This window comes from Coregonus clupeaformis, chromosome 16, assembly GCF_020615455.1.
Source record: "Coregonus clupeaformis isolate EN_2021a chromosome 16, ASM2061545v1, whole genome shotgun sequence".
Classification (NCBI taxonomy): domain Eukaryota; kingdom Metazoa; phylum Chordata; class Actinopteri; order Salmoniformes; family Salmonidae; genus Coregonus; species Coregonus clupeaformis.
In genome coordinates this window covers 19,912,005-19,932,981 of record NC_059207.1, presented here as the reverse complement: position 1 = coordinate 19,932,981, position 20,977 = coordinate 19,912,005, and the positions used below count along the sequence as shown (strand labels likewise).

The 20,977-nt window shown below is 44.0% G+C and overlaps 2 protein-coding genes across 3 annotated transcripts in view; one reads left to right on the top strand and one right to left on the bottom strand.

Annotated features, from left to right (window-relative positions):
* The window catches only part of LOC121584392 (SWI/SNF-related matrix-associated actin-dependent regulator of chromatin subfamily A containing DEAD/H box 1A), a 34,097-nt gene extending 32,039 nt beyond the window's left edge, over positions 1-2,058 (top strand). The window contains exons 20-23 of the mRNA XM_041900232.2: positions 88-206; positions 594-776; positions 1,088-1,197; positions 1,336-2,058. Coding sequence (XP_041756166.1) covers positions 88-206; positions 594-776; positions 1,088-1,197; positions 1,336-1,397 — 474 coding nt within the window. The 3' untranslated portion in view covers positions 1,398-2,058. The remainder of the gene's footprint in view (positions 1-87; positions 207-593; positions 777-1,087; positions 1,198-1,335) is intronic.
* A 41-nt stretch (positions 2,059-2,099) lies between these two features.
* On the bottom strand, positions 2,100-19,487 carry LOC121584393 (hematopoietic prostaglandin D synthase). Of its 2 annotated transcripts, none has more exons than XM_041900234.2 (5): positions 19,297-19,487; positions 14,865-14,945; positions 13,472-13,581; positions 11,106-11,204; positions 2,100-2,563 (listed from the first exon to the last, which is right to left on the bottom strand). In XM_041900234.2, the coding sequence occupies exons 1-5, from the start codon at positions 19,433-19,435 to the stop codon at positions 2,399-2,401; spliced, it is 594 nt and encodes a 197-aa protein (XP_041756168.1). In that variant the 5' UTR covers positions 19,436-19,487; the 3' UTR covers positions 2,100-2,398. The 2 variants fall into 2 exon arrangements, with proteins under 2 accessions (XP_041756168.1, XP_041756167.1); XM_041900233.2 differs by having other exon boundaries at positions 2,106-2,563; positions 14,865-14,957.
* Between the last annotated feature and the right edge of the window lie 1,490 nt (positions 19,488-20,977).

Here is a 20,977-nt window from a genome sequence, read left to right as displayed (position 1 = left end):
CAGCCCTGATCTGTGACGCGCTGTGCTCTAATAATACATTAGATTTCTATAGCGCTGTGCAAAGACTCAAACGTGCTGTCTCTACAGGGAGACCGAGTAGTGCTCTTTAGTCAGTTCACCATGATGCTGGACATCGTAGAGATTCTGCTCAAACACCTGGGCCACCGCTACGTCAGACTGGACGGCTCCACGCCCATTGCAGACAGGTGAGCTTAAGTTGGGTTCAACTCAATGGCTTCCGTCCAACATAATTGTACGTAGTCTTTTGGCAGAGGAAGTGTAACTGGAGCCATGGTGTTTCATCGCAAAAAGCTCTTAACTGGCAGTGGCCAATATTCAGAGACCGATGTTAGTGTTGTTGTGGTAGTGTATCTAGCGCGAGCCATTGATCTCTGTAGCTCAGCTGGTAGAGCACGGCGCTTGTAACGCCAAGGTAGTGGGTTCGATCCCCGGGACCACCCATACACAAAAATGTATGCACGCATGACTGTAAGTCGCTTTGGATAAAAGCGTCTGCTAAATGGCTATTATTATTATTATTATTATTATTATTATTATTATTATCTCCCTGGACCCACCTGTGTTTGGTGCAGGATCGTGCTGATTGACGACTACAACACGGACCCAGAAATCTTTGTGTTCCTGCTGTCGACGCGGGCCGGCGGCCTGGGCATCAACCTGACCTCTGCCAACGTGGTCATCATGCATGACATCGACTGCAACCCCTACAACGACAAACAGGCTGAGGACCGCTGCCACAGAGTAGGGCAGACTAGGTGAGACAGATGAGAGCCGGGGGTCTGGGTCGGGGGGGGGCAGGTGAGACAGACGGACAGGAAGGAGGTGGCTGGGTTACATTATGGAGTTAGGGTCAGTAGTGAGAGATGCATTATGGGATTAGGGTCAGTAGTGAGAGATGCATTATGGGGTTGGGGTCAGTAGTGAGAGATGGCTTACTTAGAGAGAAGTCTCTAGAAGTAGTGACAATAAAAACCTGGCAAGGTATGAAGAGAAAATGGTGCCGCTAAGGAAATGGTCTCTTCTGGTGAAAGACTGATGGTCAGTGTCTGTCCATGTCCTCCTACAGGACAGTCCAGGTGATCAAGCTGATCCATAACGACACAATAGAGGGCTGCATGCTGCAGCTGGGTCAGAAGAAACTCAAACTGGAGCAGGACATGACCGCTGCCGAGGAGGGTAAGGACCTGGGGGACACACTCACTCACACCAAAAGCCCAAAGTGTCCATGGTCTCTTTTCTTTATTTAATAAATCAGTATCAGATGTTGAGTAATGGAATCATCACTTAATAGTGTGGTTTTGTGTCCGTACCCAGGTGACGAGGGCACCATGCCTGAGGACATGGCCTCCCTGCTCAAGGCATCGCTGGGCCTGTGAGGGTATGGGAGCTCCCTCCCCGGAGCTCCATCTGGGATCCAGCCTGGAGCCTCCCTCCCTGGAGCTCCATCTGGGATCCAGCCTGGAGCCTCCCTCCCTGGAGCTCCATCTGGGATCCAGCCTGGAGCCTCCCACCCCAGGCACCACTGACTGACTGAAACCTGCCTCAGATACTTGAATCCTCCTGCCTAAACTCTGTGGGTCTCTCCCTGCTCACACTACCCATTAGACACATGACTGAGACGCAGCTGTGCACGTCCAACAGTCTGGACTAGAGATGATATGAATGGATTGTTGGCCTTTGCTGACAGTGACAGTGATGGTGACCGTGGGTGTCGTTGAGGTCAGTGGCCACTCTGCTCCGTGCAGAACCTGGGGTGTATTCATTAGGAACCAAACGAAAGCAAAAGGGCCAGAATGGGAAGGTCTAACCTGAACTTGTCCATTTTAAGAAATGTTCGTTTTCGTTGCAAATTCTTTCCTGTTGCAAAATATTTTGCTATGGTTGTACTGTAAAACCCATGTAGTACTGTAAAACCCATGTTGTGCTGTAAAAACCATGTTGTGCTGTTACTCTGCTGTTTGTGTTTTTTTGTATGTCCCTGTTGCGACATCAACAGGGTTTGTCGAAACATGAAATAAAGATTTCAATATTTATTTTCTTTTGTTTCAATGGTTTATTTTAAAAGGACATTTGCAATCTTCATTTTGTCATGTCTGGCCTTACTTCAACAGTAAGTAGGGAATTATCAACCCCCCCCCCCAACTTCTGTTCTAGTGGTTGTTAATTGTTCAGTTTCTTATGCCTCATACCCATCAGTACTTTTTGCATACACATCCCCATTCCTCATCGCTGGGTAAGTTGTGGTTCGTGTTCAGTAAGCATAAAAAGGGGACATGTTTTGGAACTAAAAAACATTAAATGAGAATTCATATTGGACAAATTCTCAGTTTCAGAACATTTTCCTCCTGTTTCGTCCCTACTGAACAGGGCCCAGGTTTTAGAACTCTGTTGTAGGTCTGCTCTGGATCCACTTGGCGACGTTTGGGATGGCCTCCACCCGATCAGTCAGACCACACAGGGCAGGATGGTGATCAGCAAAGCCTGGTCTCAGCACATTGAAGGTGGTGAAGCACACATGGCAGTACAGATCAGCCCAAGTCTCCTGCACCAGACAGAACAAGGTAAGGTATGTCAGACTATGGTGGCTACATTGAGCGGGGCAGTTAGAGAAACTGACTTTGCCTGGTCTCAGATCTGTTTATGCTATCCTGTCAACTCCTTGTCATGTCAAACAGGACAATTGGCAGGTTTCCATTGACCCAGGTTTATTCTACAAAAGCAATGTCGTATGAAACATTTTTTGTGAGGTAATGGAAACGGAAGATGTTATTGACATTTTCTAAATATCGAAACTGTTGTCCGTTCAACAGGTGGATTTTTATTTTATTTCGGCAAATTATGGAAACTTTTTCGAATAAATGATTGCTGAATACTTTTGAAGGTATGCAATGTACGTAATGTAATCCCGTAACTATAAGCGCCACTCCACATTTTAATTCTATACTGAACAAAAATATATTAAGCAACATGTAAAGCGTTGGTCCCATTTTTTTATCAGCTGAAATGCAGATCCCAAAAACTTTCCAGACGCACAAAAAGCTTATTTCTCTCAAATTCTGTGCACACATTTGTTTACATCCCTGTTAGTATTTCTCCTTTGCCAAGATAATCCATCCACCTGACCGGTGTGGCATATCAAGAAGCTGATTAAACAGCATGATCATTACACAGGTGCACCTTTTGCTGGGGACAAATGGCCACTCTAAAATGTGCAGTTTTGTCACAACACAATGCCACAGATGGTCTCAAGTTTTGAGGGAGCGTACAATTGGCACGCTGACTGCAGGAATGTCCACCAGAACTGTTGCCAGAGAATGTTTACTTATCTACCTTAAGCCGCCTCCAACGTCTTTTTAGAGAATTTGGCAGTACGTCCAACCGGCCTCACATCCGCAGACCACGTGTAACCACGCCAACCCAGGACCTCCACATCTGGCTTCTTTACCTGCGGGGTCGTCTGAGACCAGCCACCTGGACAGCTGATAAAACTGAGGAGTATTTCTGTCTGTATTAAAGCCCTTTTGTGGGGAAAAACTCATTCTGATTGGCTGGGCCTGGCTCCCCTAGCGGCTGCACCCCTGCCCAGTCATGTGAAATCCATTGATGAGGGCCTAATTTATTTATTTTAATTGACTGATTTCCTTATATGAATTGTAACGCTGTAAAATCATTGGCATTTTTGCATGTTGCATTTATATATTTCTTCAGTATAAATGCCTACTGCTGGCAAAATCCATAAAACATTTAATGTTTCTTTGTAGGACAAGGATTGTCCTGACTTTCTAGAATGCCCGCAATTGCTTCACCTAGCTTTTCTACTTGGCTGGCCAGTTTCACCATCCAATTATTTCAGATCTACACAGGCGGACCGGGACAAATTCAGCCCTGGCATTTTAGCCACGCCAACCCACATCACAGCTCGTGCACTCCCACACTCTCCAGTACACTATAGTACCACGTTTCTCAACTTTTACTGTACCAGTAACCGATGAAACATAGTCCTCTCTTTTTAACCAGCTCATGTTTAAGACGAATACAAGCACGACTGGAGATACAACTTACCACTGTAACTGGGCCTCTGTTACCTCCCTGTTGTGCCTCTGTTACCTCCCTGTTGTGCCTGTCACTGTCTGTCGGCTTGTCGGTCACTCTCTGTCGGTCTGTCACTGTCGGTCTGTCGGTCTGTCACAGTCTGTTGGTTTGTCGGTAGGTCTGTCACTGTCTGTATGTCGGTCTGTCTGTTGGTCACGCTGTCGGTCTGTCTGTCTCTCTGTCGGTTTGTTTGTTGGTCACTCTCTGTCAGTCTGTGTGTCACGCCGTAGATCTGTCTGTCTCTCTCTGTTGGTTTGTCGGTCACTCTGGCGGTCTGTCTGTCACTCTCTGTCGGTCTGTCACTCTCTGTTGGTTTGTCGGTCACTCCGTCACTCGTCACTGTCGGTCACTATGTCGGTCCATGTCAGTCACTCTGTCTGTCGGTCTGTTTCACTCTCTGTCAGTCTGTCTGGCACTCTCTGTCGTTCACTCTCTGTCGGTCTGTCACTCTGTCGGTCTGTCTGTCACTCTCTGTTGGTTTGTCGGTCACTCTGGCGGTCTGTCTGTCACTGTCGGTCAGTCGGTCGGTCTGTCACTGTCTGTATGTTGGCCTGTCGGTCACTCCGTCACTCTGTCGGTCAATGTCGGTCACTGTTTGTCGGTCTGTGTCACTCTCAGTCAGTCTGTCTGGCACTCTCTGTCGTTCACTCTCTGTCGGTCTGTCTGTCACTGTCTGTCACTCTGTCGGTCACACTGTCGGTTTGTCTGTCGGTTTGTCGGTCACTCTCTGTCGATCTGTCGGTCTGTGTCACTCTGTCTGTCGGTCTGTCACGGTCTGTTGGTTTGTCGGTCACTTTTTGGTTGTCTGTCTGTCACTCTGTCGGTCTGTCTGTGTCGGTAACACTGTCGGTCACTCTGTCGGTCACACTGTCGGTTTGTCTGTCACTCTCTGTCGGCTTGTCGGTCACTCTGTCGGTCTGTCACTGTCGGTTGGTCTGTCTGTCACTCTGTCGGTTGGTCTGTTGGTCGGTCGGTCTGTCACTCTCTGTCGGTCGGTCTTTCACTCTCTGTCGGCCTGTCGGTCACTGTCTGTCGGTCTGTGCCACTCTGTCGGTCTGTCTGTGTCACTCTGTCGGTCTGTTTGTGTCACTCTCTGTCGGTCGGTCTGTCGGTCACTCTCTGTCTGTCGGTCACTCTCTGTCGGTCGGTCTGTGTCACTCTCTGTCGGTCACTCTCTGTCGGTCGGTCTGTGTCACACTGTCTGTCTGTCGGTCTCTCGCTGTCGGTCTCTCTGTTGGTCTGTCGGTCACTCCCTGTCGGTCACTCTCTGTCGGTCTGTCGGTCACTCTCTGTCGGTCACTCTCTGTCGGTCTGTCTGTCACTGCCTGTCGGTCTGTCTGTCACTCTCTGCCGGTCACACTCTGTCAGTGTGTGTATGTATGTATGTACAGTGAGGGAAAAAAGTATTTGATCCCCTGCTGATTTAGTACGTTTGCCCACTGACAAAGACATGATCAGTCTATAATTTTAATGGTAGGTTTATTTGAACAGTGAGAGACATAATAACATTTAAAAAATCCAGAAAAACGCATGTCAAAAATTTTATAAATTGATTTTGCATTTTAATGAGGGAAATAAGTATTTGACCCCTCTGCAAAACATGACTTAGTACTTGGTGGCAAAACCCTTGTTGGCAATCAGAGGTCAGACGTTTCTTGTAGTTGGCCACCAGGTTTGCACACATCTCAGGAGGGATTTTGTCCCACTCCTAAGCATAATGTTTCCACCTCCATGTTTGACGGTGGGGATGGTGTTCTTGGGGTCATAGGCAGCATTCCTCCTCCTCCAAACACGGTGAGTTGAGTTGATGCCAAAGAGCTTGATTTTGGTCTCATCTGACCACAACACTTTCACCCAGTTCTCCTCTGAATCATTCAGATGTTCATTGGCAAACTTCAGACGGGCCTGTATATGTGCTTTCTTGAGCAGGGGGACCTTGCGGGCGCTGCAGGATTTCACTCCTTCACGGCGTAGTGTGTTACCAATTGTTTTCTTGGTGACTATGGTCCCAGCTGCCTTGAGATCATTGACAAGATCCTCCCGTGTAGTTCTGGGCTGATTCCTCACCGTTCCCATGATCATTGCAACTCCACGAGGTGAGATCTTGCATAGAGCTCCAGGCCGAGGGAGATTGACAGTTATTTTGTGTTTCTTCCATTTGCGAATAATCGCACCAACTGTTGTCACCTTCTCACCAAGCTGCTTGGCGATGGTCTTGTAGCCCATTCCAGCCTTGTGTAGGTCTACAATCTTGTCCCTGACATCCTTGGAGAGCTCTTTGGTCTTGGCCATGGTGGAGAGTTTGGATTCTGATTGATTGATTGCTTCTGTGGACAGGTGTCTTTTTATACATTTACATTTACATTTTAGTCATTTAGCAGACGCTCTTATCCAGAGCGACTTACAGGAGCAATTAGGGTTAAGTGCCTTGCTCAAGGGCACAGACAGATTTTTCACCTAGTCGGCTCAGGGATTAGAACCAGCGACCTACTGGCACTGCGCTCTTAACCACTAAACTACCTGCCGCCCTTTAAGAGTGTGCTCCTAATCTCAGCTCGTTACCTGTATGAAAGACACCTGGGAGACAGAAATCTTTCTGATTGAGAGGGGGTCAAATACTTATTACCCTCATTTAAAATGCAAATCATTTTATAACATTTTTGACATGCATTTTTCTGGATTTTTTTGTTATTCTGTCTGTCACTGTTCAAATAAACCTACCATTAAAATTATAGACTGATCATTTCTTTGTCAGTGGGCAAACGTACAAAATCAGCAGGGGATCAAATACTTTTTTTCCCCTCACTGTATGTATGTATGTATGTATGTACACTACCGTTCAAAAGTTTGGGGTCACTGTTTTTGAAAGAAAAGCAATTTCTTTGTCCATTAAAATAACAGTAAATTGATCAGAAATACAGTGTAGACATTTAATGTTGTAAATGGCTATTGTAGCTGGAAACGGCTGATTTTATATCTACTTAGGCATACAGAGGCCCATTATCAGCAACCATCAGTCATGTGTTTCAATTGCACGTTGTGTTTGCTAATCCAAGTTTATCATTTTAAAAGGCTAATTGATCATTAGAAAACCCTTTTGCAATTATGTTAGCACAGCTGAAAACTGTTGTGCTGATTAAAGAAGCAATAAAACTGGCCTTCTTGAGACTAGTTGAGTATCTGGAGAATCAGCAATGGTGGGTTCGATTACAGGCTCAAAATGGCCAGAAACAAATAACTTTCTTCTGAAACTCGTCAGTCTATTCTTGTTCTGAGAAATGAAGGCTATTCCGTGCGAGAAATTGCCAAGAAACTGAAGATCTCATACAACGCTGGCCCCGGTACACAACTGAGCAAGAGCACAAATACAGTAGTGTCTAGTTTGAGAAACAGGCACCTCTTCAGGTCCTCAACTGGCAGCTTCATTAAATAGTACCCGCAATACACCAGTCTCAACGTCAACAGTGAAGAGGCGACTCCGGGATGCTGACCTTCTAGGCAGAGTTGCAAAGAAAAAGCCATATCTCAGACTGCTCATCTTAATCTTTTCTTTTTATTGGCCAGTCTGTGATATGGCTTTTTCTTTGCAACTCTGCCTAGAAGCTCAGCATACCAGAGTCACCTCTTCACTGTTGACGTTGAGACTGGTGTTTTGACTGGAACGAACTGCAAAAATCTCTGAAGCTGGAGACTCTTATCTCCCTCACTAACTTTAAGCGTCAGTTGTCAGAGCAGCTTACCGATCACTTCACCTGTACACAGCCATTCTGAAATTAGCCCACCCAACTACCTCATCCCCATATTGTTATTTATTTTGCTAAGTTGCACCCCAGTATCTCTATTTGCACATCATCTTTTGCTATCATTCCAGTGTTAATACGAAATTGTAACTATTTTGCACTATGGCCTATTTATTGCCTTACCTCCATAACTTACTACATTTGCACACACTGTATATTTATTTTCTGTTGTATTTTTTACTTTGTTTTGTTTACCCTATATGTAACTCTGTGTTGTTTTTAACGCACTGCTTTGCTTTATCTTGGTCAGGTCGCAGTTGTAAATGAGAACTTGTTCCCAACTGGCTTACTTGGTTAAATAAAGGTGAAATTAAATAAAAAATAAAATAAAAAATTGCGGGTACTATTTAATGAAGCTTCCAGTTGAGGACCTGTGAGTCGTCTGATTCTCAAACTAGACACTCTAATGTATTTGTCCTCTTGCTCAGTTGTGCACCGGGGCCTCCCACTCCGCTTTCTATTCTGGTTAGAGTCAGTTTGCGCTGTTCTGTGAAGGGAGTAGTACACAGCGTTGTATGAGTTCTTCAGTTTCTTGGCAATTTCTCGCATGGAATAGCCTTCATTTCTCAGAACAAGAATAGACTGACAAGTTTCAGAAGAAAGTTATTTGTTTCTGGCCATTTTCAGCCTGTAATCAAACCCACAATTGCTGATGCTCCAAATACTCTACTAGTCTCAAGAAGGCCAGTTGTATTGCTTCTTTAATCAGCACAACAGTTTTCAGTTGTGCTAACATAATTGCAAAAGGGTTTTCCAATGATCAATTAGCCTTTTAAAATTATAAACTTGGATTAGCAAACACAACGTGCCATTGGAACACAGGACTGATGGTTGCTGATAATGAGCCTCTGTACACCTATGTAGATATTCCATTAAAAATCTGCCGTTTCCAGCTAAAATAGCCATTTACAACATTAACAATGTCTACACTGTATTTCTGATCAATTTGATGATGTTTTAATGGACAAAAAAATTGAATTTCTTTCGAAAACAAGGACATTTCTAAGTGACCCCAAACTTTTGAACGGTAATGTGTATATATGTTCCGCTGAAGTCGGAAGTTTACATACACTTAGGTTGGAGTCATTAAAACTCGTTTTTCAACCACTCCACAAATGTCTTGTTAACAAACTATAGTTTTGGCAAGTCGGTTAGGACATTTACTTTGTGCATGACACAAGTAATTTTTCCAACAATTGTTTACAGACAGATTATTTCACTTATAATTCACTGTATCACAATTCCAGTGGGTCAGAAGTTTACATACACTAAGTTGACTGTGCCTGTAAACAGTTTGGAAAATTCCAGAAAAGAATGTCATGGCTTTAGAAGCTTCTGATAGGCTAATTGACATCATTTGAGTCAATTGGAGGTGTACCTGTGGATGTATTTCAAGGCCTACCTTCAAACTCAGTGCCTCTTTGCTTGACATCATAGGAAAATCATAAGAAATCAGCCAAGACCTCAGAAAACAAATTGTAGACCTCCACAAGTCTGGTTCATCCTTGGGAGAAATTTCCAAATCCCTGACGGTACCACGTTCATCTGTACAAACAATGGTACGCAAGTATAAAAACCATGGGACCACGCAGCCATCATACCGCTCAGGAAGGAGACGCATTCATTCTCCTAGAGATTAACATACTTTGGTGTGAAATGTGCAAATCAATCCCAGAACAACAGCAAAGGACCTTGTGAAGATGCTGGAGGAAACAGCAAAACGAGTCCTATATCGACATAACCTGAAAGGCCGCTCAGCAAGGAAGAAGCCACTGCTCCAAAACTGCCATAAAAAAGCCAGACTACGATTTCCAACTGCACATGGGGACAAAGATTGTACTTTTTGAAGAAATGTCCTCTGGTCTGATAAAACAAAAATAGAACTGTTTGGCCATAACGACCATAATTATGTTTGGAGGAAAAAGGGGAAGGCTTGTGAGCCGAAGAACACCATCCCAACCGTGAAGCACAGGGGTGGCACCATCATGCTGTGGGGGTGCTTTGCTGCAGGAGAGACGTGCACTTCACAAAATAGATGGCATCATGAGGAAGGAAAATTATGTGGATATATTGAAGCAACATCTCAAGACATCAGTCAGGAAGTTAAAGCTTGGTTGCAAATGGGTCTTCCAAATGGACAATGACCCCAAGCATACTTCCAAAGTTGTGGCAAAATGGCTTAAGGACAACCAAGTCAAGGTATTGGAGTGGCCATCACAAAGCCCTGACCTCAATCCTATAGAAATTTGTGGGCAGAACTGTAAAAGCATTTGCGAGCAAGGAGGCCTACAAACCTGACTCAGTTACACCAGCTCTGTCAGGAGGAATGGGCCAAAATTCACCCAACTTATTGTGGAAGGCTACCTGAAACGTTTGACCCAAGTTAAACAATTTAAAGGCAATGCTACCAAATACTAATTGAGTGTATGTAAACTTCTGACCCACTGGGAATGTGATGAAAGAAATAAAAGCTGAAATAACTCATTCTCTCTACTATTATTCTGACATTTCACATTCTTAAAATAAAGTGGTGATCATAACTGACCTAAAAGACAGGGAATTTCTACAACGATTAAATGTCAGGAATTGTGAAAAACTGAGTTTAAATGTATTTGGCTAAGGTGTATGTAAACTTCCGACTTCAACTCTATGTGTATATATACGTGTATATATGTGTATGTATATGTGTGTGTGTATGTATATGTATGTATGTATGTATATATATATCACACACACACACACACACACACACACACACACACACACACACACACACAGTTGAAGTCGGAAGTTTACATACACCTTAGCCAAATACATTCAAACTCAGTTTTTCACAATTCCTGTCAAACTTTTGACTGGTACTGTATGTATGTATGTATGTATGTATGTATGTATGTGTATATATATGTATATATATATATATATATATATATAAGTATGTGGACACCTGCTCGTGGAAGGAGCTATAGGAGGACGGGTTCATTGTAATGGCTGGAATGGAATCAATGGAATGGTACCAAACATCCAACACATGGGAATAACTATGTTCCATTGATGCCATTACAATAAGCCCGTCATCCTATAGCTTCTCCCACTATCTAGATGTCTCATGAGTCATGTTAACAAACTGATGTCATAGGCCAAAATTATGGGACTGAATTAGAGTGGAGAGCCCCCCTCCTTTCAACTTACCGAATCGCCCACTAACCACTCCCTGTCTCCCAACTGACACTGGAGATGGTCCAGTAACTTGGGGGCATGGCTTTGGAAAAGCATGTCAATCTTCTGTGTCTGCAGAACAAAACAGGGTTCTCACTCAGATGAGCACAGCACCGTGACCCATGCAGAGGGTGAGCCCCCCCTGTGGGTTAAACTAAAGTCACTATTCATGACTTGATTTCTTGGGATGGGTTTCCCTGACAAAAAAAAGTCAGTCCTGGGGGAAAAAAACACAATGGAGATAATCCTTTGAGAATGCCATTTATTCCAGGAGTAGTCGTAATCTGTGTCTAGGACACTGGACACTTATGTTATGAATGATTGTCAAGGCATTGTCAAACACTTAATGAACACACCTCTGGTCCAATACTAAATGGACCCCTAGACTACGCCCTATGCACTTGTTGAGATCTGGGAGAATTTGACAGGTGCCATCAATATGCTAATAGCTCCACCGTGCCCTCTGATAGGCTAGGACCAGGTGGAGGGTTCCGCATATCAAATCTTCTCAGATTTTCATAACTGCGTAGGGCATATTAGGGTATACAGTGCATTCGGAAAGTATTCAGACCCCTTGACTTTTTCCACATTTTGTTACTTTACAGCCATATTTTAAAATGGATTGAATAAAACATTTTCCTCCATCAATCTGCACACTATACCCCATAATGACAAAGCAAAAACAGATTTTTAGAAATGTTAGCAAATTTTATATTTTTAGCCTCCCGTGTAGCTCAGTTGGTAGAGCATGGCGCTTGCAACGCCAGGGTTGTGGGTTCGATTCCCACGGGGGGCCAGTATGAAAAATGTATGCACTCACTAACTGTAAGTCGCTCTGGATAAGAGTGTCTGCTAAATTACTAAAATGTAAAATACCTTAATGTAAGTATTCAGACCCTTTGCTATGAGACTCGAAATTGAGCTCAGGTGCATCCTGTTTCCATTGATCATCCTTGATGTTTCTACAACTTGATTGGAGTCCACCTGGGGTAAATTCAATTGATTGGACATGATTTGGAAAGGAACACACCTGTCTATATTAGGTCCCTCAGTTGACAGTGCATGTCAGAGCAAAAACCAAGCCATGAGGTCTAAGGAATTGTCTGTAGATCGCCGAGACAAGATTGTGTTGAGGCACAGATCTGGGGAAGGGTACCAAAAAATGTCTGCAGCATTGAAGGTGCCCAAGAACACAGTGGCCTCCATCATTCTTAAATGAAAGGAGTTTGGAACCACCAAGACTCTTCCTAGAGCTGGCCAACCGGCCAAACTGAGCAATCGGGGGAGAAGGGCCTTGGTCAGGGAGGTGACCAAGAACCTGATGGTCACTAACACAGCTTCAGAGTTCCTCTGTGGAGATGGGAGAACCTTCCAGAAGGACAACCATCTCTGCAGCACTCCACCAATCAGGCCTTTATGGTAAAGTGGCCAGACGGACGCCACTCTTCAGTAAAAGGCACATGACAGCCGCTTGGAGGTTGCCAGAAGGCACCTAAAGGACTCTCAGACCATGAGAAACAAGATTCTCTGGTCTGATGAAACCAAGATTGAACTCATTGGCCTGAATGCCAAGCGTCACATCTGGAGGAAACCTAGCACCATCCCTACAGTGAAGCATGGTGGTGGCAGCATCATGCTGTGGGGATGTTTTTTAGCGGCAGGGACTGGGAGACTAGTCAGGATCGAGGGAAAGATGAATGGAGCAAAGTACAGAGAGATCCTTGATGTAAACTTGCGCCAGAGCGCTCAGGACCTCAGACTGGGGCGAAGGTTCACCTTCCAACAGGACAATGACCCTAACACACAGCCAAGACAACACAGGAGTGGCTTCGGGACAAGTCCCTGAATGTCCTTGAGTGGCCCAGCCAGAGCCCGGACATGAACCTGATCGAACATCTCTGGAGGGACCTGAAAATAGCTGTGCAGCGACGCTCCCCATCCAACCTGAAAGAGCTTGAGAGGATCTGCAGAGAAGAATGGGAGAAACTCCCCAAATACAGGTGTGCCAAGCTTGTAGCGTCATACCCAAGATGACTTGAGGCTGTAATCGCTGCCAAAGGTGCTTCAACAAAGTATTGAGTAAAGGGTCTGAAATACATATGTAAATGTGATATTTCCGTTTTTTATTTTTTATAAATTAGCAACAATTTCTAAAAACCTGTTTTTTCTTTGCCATTATGGGGTATTGTGTGTAGATTGATCAGGGGGAAAAAAACTATGTAATCCATTTTAGAATAAGGCTGTAACGTAACAAAATGTGGAAAAATTCACGGGGTCTGAATACTTTCCGAACGCACTGCAGGTGTCCATTTGGGATTGGGCCTCTGTGCCTTTCCTACTTTGATCTGTGGGTCGTCCTCTCTCCATGGGATTAAGAGAGTGAAGTCGTTGAGGGTGTCGACCAGAGCATCTGCCTGGGCCTCGGCTAGTCTGCTGTTACCCACAAGCCCTGGAAAAGACAGTTGCCCGAGGGAGTGAACACAGTTGTTACTAAAGCACAGTGGCTACCGAGTTCCCAAGCATTTCATGTTCCTCTTTGTAGTCTCTTTCCTTTTGCCTTATATTCCTTGAAAAATAGTCCCAAATGTTGCACTGATGCAGGAACTAAATTAATCTTGCCCACAAAAATATAGTAACTAGTTGATATTGAACATAAATGTAAAACATTTATGGAACATTTAATTAAATGCAAGAGGAGAACAGAATGCTCTGGAATATCCTCTACTTCTTGCTACTTAACCTGTTTCACCATAACAAGCTTATGAAAGATATTGTTAAAGACCCAGTGCAGTCAAAAATGTAATTTTCTTGTGTTTTATATTTCCACATTATGAGGCTGGAATAATACTGTGAAAACGATGATAATGCCCTTTTTAGTGTAAGAGCTGTTTGATCGCCTGAAATTTCAGCCTGTTTTGGTGGGATGGAGGTTTGGCCTGCCTGGTGACATCACCAGGTGGTAAATTATTTAATAGACCAATAAGAAAGAGTTCCAAACCTCTCTGACAGTCCTAGCAAAAATTGTCCTTGAGAAATTGCTCTTGATAAGCTTTTTTATAAAAAAAAATTTTTAAACCATTTTGATTGAAAACAATTGCATTAAGGTAATCAATTGTTAACCAGAAATGATTTGATATTGAGATAAAAATGTGCAGTAGGGTGCCTTTAAGATCTGAGCTGTGCATGCTGGGTAATACTAGTCATCACTAGTATACAGTAGCGGGCTACCGTTCAAATATAGTGTTGACTTTAAAATCCTTCCCTTTGTATTTAAAGCCGTGAATGTATTGAGTCCCACCTACATCAGCAACCTAATTTCTATCAATGAGCCACCTCACACTCTCCACTTCAGCCACACTCTACTGCTTCAAGTCCCCAAGACATGTCTTCGTACTATGGAGGACTGAGCCTTCTGCTCCCTTGCCCCTAGTCTATGGAGGACCGAGCCTTCTGCTCCCTTGCCCCTAGTCTCTCCCTGACCATCTGAGAACCACTGCATCAATCTGAACTTTAAAAACGGGCCTTAAAACGCATTTCTACAGACTGTCTTTCTTATAGTCCTGATCCTTTTAGCACCTAGCCTACTATTGCTATTTCCTTCTTGATTCAAAATGTATGTTTTTATTGTATTTGATTATAATTATTTTTGCCTATGTAGAGTTTTGAGGAAACACTGTAATGAAAAGCACTTTACAATTTAAATGTATTAGTCTACATTATTATTATTATTACCTGCTTCCTTTGCCAGGAACCGTGCAATGGCCAGACTCTGGGGTAGAAGGAGCCCATTCACCTCTAGCACTGGGAGCTTTCCTAAAGGAAAGGCTGAGAGAGTGTTAATAAGTATGTTGTTGTTCATCATCAACACTTCTAAACATAGGATAGAAAATATCAGTGTTGTGTTCGAGACTGATCCAAGACCAAATCGAATCTGAGTCAAAACCAAGACCGGGAGGGGGGCAAGGGGTCCGAGACTGAGTCAAGACCGAGACCAGAAAAATGAGAGTACAATTCAAGACCATGATTGTAATTTTGTCAAATCGCCACCATAATACAGTTGAAGTCGGAAGTTTACATACAAAAACATTTAAACTCAGTTTTTCACAAATCCTGACATTTAATCCTAGTAAAAATTCCCTGTTTTAGGTCAGTTAGGATCACCACTTTATTTTAAGAATGTGAAATGTCAGAATAATAGTAGAGATTTATTTCAGCTTTTATTTCTTTCATCACATTCCCAGTGGGTCAGAAGTTTACATACACTCAATTAGCATTTGGTAGCATTGCCTTTAAATTGTTTAACTTGGGTCAAACGTTTCGGGTAGCCTTCCACAAGCTTCCCACAATAAGTTGGGTGAATTTTGGCCCATTCCTCCTGACAGAGCTGGTGTAACTGAGTTAGGTTTGTAGGCCTCCTTGCTCACACAAGCTTTTTCAGTTCTGTCCACAAATGTTATATAGGATTGAGGTCAGGGCTTTGTGATGGCCACTCCAATACCTTGACTTTGTTGTCCTTAAGCCATTTTGCCACAACTTTGGAAGTATGTTTGGGGTCATTGTCAATTTGGAAGACGCATTTGCGACCAAGCTTTAACTTCCTGACTGATGTCTTGAGATGTTGCTTCAATATATCCACATAATTTTCCTTCCTCATGATGCCATTTATTTTGTGAAGTGCACCAGTCCCTCCTGCAGCAAAGCACCCCCACAGCATGATGCTGCCACCCCCGTGCTTCACGGTTGGGATGGTGTTCTTCGGCTTGCAATCAACCCCATTTTTCCTCCAAACATAGCGATGGTCATTATGACCAAACAGATCTATTTTTGTTTCATCAGACCAGAGGATATTTCTCCAAAAAGTAAGATATTTGTCCCCATGTGCAGTTGCAAACCATAGTCTGGCTTTTTTATGGCGGTTTTGGAGCAGTGGCTTCTTCCTTGCTGAGTGGCCTTTCAGGTTATGTCGATATAGGACTTGTTTTACTGTGGATATAGATACTTTTGTACCTGTTTCCTCCAGCATCTTCACAAGGTCCTTTGCTGTTGTTCTGTGATTGATTTGCACTTTTCGCACCAAAGTACTTTCATCTCTAGGAGACAGAACGCGTCTCCTTCCTGAGCGGTATGACGACCGCATGGTCCCATGGTGTTTATACTTGCATACTATTGTTTGTACAGATGAACGTGGTACCTTCAGGCGTTTGGAAATTGCTCCCAAGGATGAACCAGACTTGTGGAGGTCTACAATTTTTTTTCTGAGGTCTTGGCTGATTTCTTTTGATTTTCCCATGATGTCAAGCAAAGAGGCACTGAATTTGAAGGTAGGCCTTGAAATACATCAACAGGTACAGCTCCAATTGACTCAAATTATGTCAATTAGCCCATCATAAGCTTCTAAAGCCATGACATAATTTTCTGGAATTTTCCAAGCTGTTTAAAGGCACAGTCAACTAAGTGTATGTAAACTTCTGACCCACTGGAATTGTGATACAGTGAATTATAAGTGAAATAATCTGTTTGTAAACAATTGTTGGAAAAATTACTTGTCTTGCACAAATTAGATTGTCATGAGCCCTCTCACTCCACCGGGTTACCACCTTAATTGGTTTCCACTATCTTCCACTCTGCTCACCTCCCTCTCTCTACTCAGCCTAACTAGCTCCACCTGTCCCTGCTCTGCTCGGCTCTAATTACTCTGCCAGCTGCGCTGCATTACCCACTAACCTCTCCCAGTATTTAAGGCCCTGTCTTTCAGCTCTCCGGTGTCAGATCGTCTGCAAAGCTCACACCCGGAACCTGTTTGCTCGCGCTTCTGGCTCACCCTGGTTTTGTGACCCCCGGACCTGCCTGTTTTTTGGATACTCTTCTGCCTCAGGAGATCCAGACCTGCTTCTGCCATTACGACTCCTGACTACTCTTCAGTCCCGGTAACTCTGACCAGCCTTCTGCCTTGCTACTACGTATTTTGGATTTCCCTTGAACTGTACTGCTGCCTGGTTTCATTCCGCCCTGTTGTGTCTGTGTCTCCCCCTCCCCAGGACTTCTGGCCCACCCACCACCGGCTTCATAGGACGCATCGCTGCCACTGGGGGGGGCACAGACCCAGCGCATTGGACGGGATCCCTGTTACCCCTGGAGCCTTCATTCACTCCCTACTTCCCTTTTCCCTTAAGTTTAATAAACTTTCTGGTGTGACGCAATTGTGGTCCTCTGGTCGTCTGTCTGAATCGTGACATAGATGTCCTAATCGACTTGCCAAAACGATAGTTTGTTAACAAGAAATGTGTGGAGTGGTTGAAAAACGAGTTTTAATGACGCCAACCTAAGTGTATGTAAGCTTCCGACTTCAACTGTAAGAGGTCAAAATGTCCAGTATTTATGCGTTCATATTTCAGAAGAATGTGGATTCTTTAGGCATTCAGAATGTTGAAAAAATGAATGCTGAGGACAAATAGAGAGTCACTCTACAAATGATCACTGACCCAAACAGGTCTATAATAGATAAAAAGACCAAACATGTTACAGCTTCCCCCGGTCTCCCCTTACTAATACTGAGTGTGCAACTTTCAAACAATTTCCCCCACTCTTCCCTACCAGCAAATCAAGGAAATTCTGACAAGTGCAGTAATGTTATGAGTAAAGTAGGAAATCCAGGTTTCAATAGGCAATAAGATATGAATGTGTCATAAAACCCTTACAAAAAAAAGATTGCAGTTTTGAAACTGCAGTAAAAGTGCAGTAACTGCAGTTGAACTGCAGCTATACTGCGTTCTAACTGTAGTTACACTGCAAAATTATGGCAGTAAAGAAAAACGGTTATTTTGGATGCAGTATTTGCCGCATCCTGCAGTTATACTGCATTCTGACTGCAATCTTTTTTCGTAAGGGGAGGAGTGAGGATATTTTGACTGGCTAACGGTTTTATGCACTCACTGAATGGGAGCTGATAATTGAGTTTTTTTTTTACTGGACTCCTCAGTATCTAGGTTTCCATCCAATTGGCGACAGATTTTCATATGAATATTCTAAAATCAGCATAAAGAAAATATGCACATTTTCCCTCCAGTGGTGTGTTTCCACCAAACTGATTTGTACCGAATACAAATCTAAAGTTAAATGTGTTTCCATCGCATTTTCAACTCTACCGATAGTTTTGTAAAAAAATATATATGTTGCGTTAAATAGCAAACGTGCCTCCTCTAGTCTTGGCACATGCGCTCTAGCCAACAGCTCGCAGATACAGTACAGGAAGGCTAGTCCACATGATGAGATTATTACGGATAAGAGCGAGAATATTTGTATTTGTCACACGGCAGTCAAGCATCGACCATCATGTCACCAGAATAAGATAAAACCCTCGATATTTATCGGAAAGGAGCATCAAGGTCATAGCATGCACTTTCAACACCCTGTGAAATTCATCATAATTTACTTAATCTGTAGCCTAATAAACTGCATCGGTTCCCGAGTCGTAGTGGGAGGACCACACACCATATATCGTTTGCTTAGATATGATGCAGTTTCTCGCATTATACATTTTACCGACACAAAAAGATCCCACCATGTCGAATGAACAAATTATCTGTAGGCATTTATACAATTGTACCGAAACTTCCTGTTTCCATCACTGCTGTCTTGTTTTTTTATATACGGTATGACTTCACTCATGAACTGGATGGAAACGTATTTACTGACCTTGTAAAAATGTATCCGACACCGCACGGAGACACTCAATCTCGAGACCGAGTCCCGCTGGGCACAGACATCAATCAGTTCAACGTTTAGTTTTGATTTCCTATGGTTGACTTGTAAACTAACGTGAATTCAACAAACATTTTACTATGTTATTGCATTTAGGTTAAATGTTGGGTGAAAAGACGAAATTCCCTTACGTTGGTGACTTTTTGCAAATCCAATCAGTTTCCCACGTTGATTCAACATTAAAATTACGTAGAAACAACGTTGATTCAAATGTCCCTCCCCAGTGGGTACCTACAACACTGGAAAGGGAGGCTATACCAGGGTAGGTAGGGGTTGGGATCATGAAGTCCATTCAGCCACATACCGATTTTTCTTATAGCTCCTCAATTAGCTCAGGTAACTGCTCAGTAGCCTATTGTCTGTCAATGATGTTGAAGTGGTCTGGTTCTAAAACATTACTCACTCTTCTTAATGGATGGCCAGTCTTTCCACTCCACCCTGCGATCCTCGAAGGCTATTCCAGCATAGGCAAAGATATACCGAGCCAGCTCTGCTCTACCTCGCATGTTGAAATAGGTGAGCTTGTAGGATGGCATTGTCATTGCTCCTGCTGAGTTTGAATGCAATTTGAAATGTCATCCTGTGCAATTTTGAGTGAGGGTAAGTGATCTACCCCTGAACTGAGACCTGGTGACCCGTTTTCGTTTTTGGTTTCTGCATTTGAAAAACGAAAATCGGAAATCGACTTGTTTTCTCATTTATTGTGTCAAAATTGGACATGGAATAACAAACAAATAACACGATTTATTAAATGTTTTGATTTTGAGCTTTGTTCATATCCTGAAGTACACGCCCCTTCATATAATATTGTAACGACCCTGTATTGTGTTCTGTGTTCATGGATGTGTTATCGTTCTCATGGGTACTAGCAGGGGTTAAATATGCCAGGACAGATGGAAAGGTTGGGGGGGTATGATGGGTAATCCCGCGGGGTTTTGGAATGATTAAATAGGGGTTACGGTCTCATCTCTCTCTCTTCTGTTCGGGACCATTGATTTGACATGTTCTATTTGTGTATGTTCGAGGTTTAGCGGCGTGGGCTGTGGCCTGAACAATAGCCCATTCAGGAATAAACCTGTGTTCTGCCTGTACACCTGGTGCCCGTCTCTCTTTTACTTTATGACCCAGCTGGGTCATTACATTGGTGTCAGAAGTGCTTTCGAACGACGGGATAGATCGAGATTAGGCGAGTTAGCTGTTTCAGTATAGGCCGTGGTTAGCTTTAGCGTGACTCGCATCTACGGGCAGGATGATCGGGGCGAGGCGGAAAGTTAAGGAAGAGTCGGACAAAGTGTCCGTTGTGGGCTCGGGTGTACCCGGTCGGGAGGGTCAGGCGATGACGGCTGTAGAAGAGCTGGAGAGCCACATGGCGGGAGTTAAATTGTCAGTCAGCAAGATGGCAGAACGGGCGGGTTTTCCTCCAAACCGCTCGACCAGAACAGACGTCACGGCGACGGAGATATCGACGTCACCGCGTGCGGAAATGGCTGGACCTCCTTATGTAAACAGAGATGGCAGCGCCCTATTGCCATTAGCCACGGTAGCGGCTAAACTTCCAAAGTTCAATGGACAAGGTAAATGGGAAGTTTTTTTCACTCAATTCGAGTTGTTGGCTAGAGCCGGGAGGTGGTCTGACGAGACGAAAGGGTTACAGCTTGCCCTGAGCCTGGCAGAGGAGGCGTCGGAATGCCTGCTAACGCTAGCCCCGGACGAGAGGGGCGACTACGGTGCGCTAGTGGAGGCATTGGGGGTCCGTTTCGGCAGCGATGCACAGCCCAACTTGCTGCGGATTGAACTGAATAACAAAAAAGAGACTTCAGGGGGAATCATTAAAGGCGTTGGCAAGTGATATTCTGAGCCTGACCAGGCGGGCTTATGCAAATATGCCGATTGGGGTGCAAGACGAGCTGGCACGGGACAGTTTTATTAGAGCGCTCTCCCCCACCGAACTGGGTAAGCATGTGCAGATGTCGGACCCAGCATCTCTGCGGGCTGCAGTGGAGATAGCCAGGAAGAGGGAGCTGATCTGGGGTGAGGGAGTGAGAGTGGAGGTTGCCAGTCAACCAGAGGTGAGAGCAGCGGCG

Bases quoted from the DNA above. Each gene is read 5' to 3' on its own strand.
- LOC121584393 (XM_041900233.2), bottom strand. From the start codon at position 19,435: ATGACAATGCCATCCTACAAGCTCACCTATTTCAACATGCGAGGTAGA. The intron at 14,958-19,296 runs GTGAGTAATGTT...ACACTCTCTCAG, and splicing joins CTGGCCATCCATTAAGAAGA to CCTTTCCTTTAGGAAAGCTC. The intron at 13,582-14,864 runs GTAATAATAATA...TGTCTTTTCCAG, and splicing joins GTTCCTGGCAAAGGAAGCAG to GGCTTGTGGGTAACAGCAGA.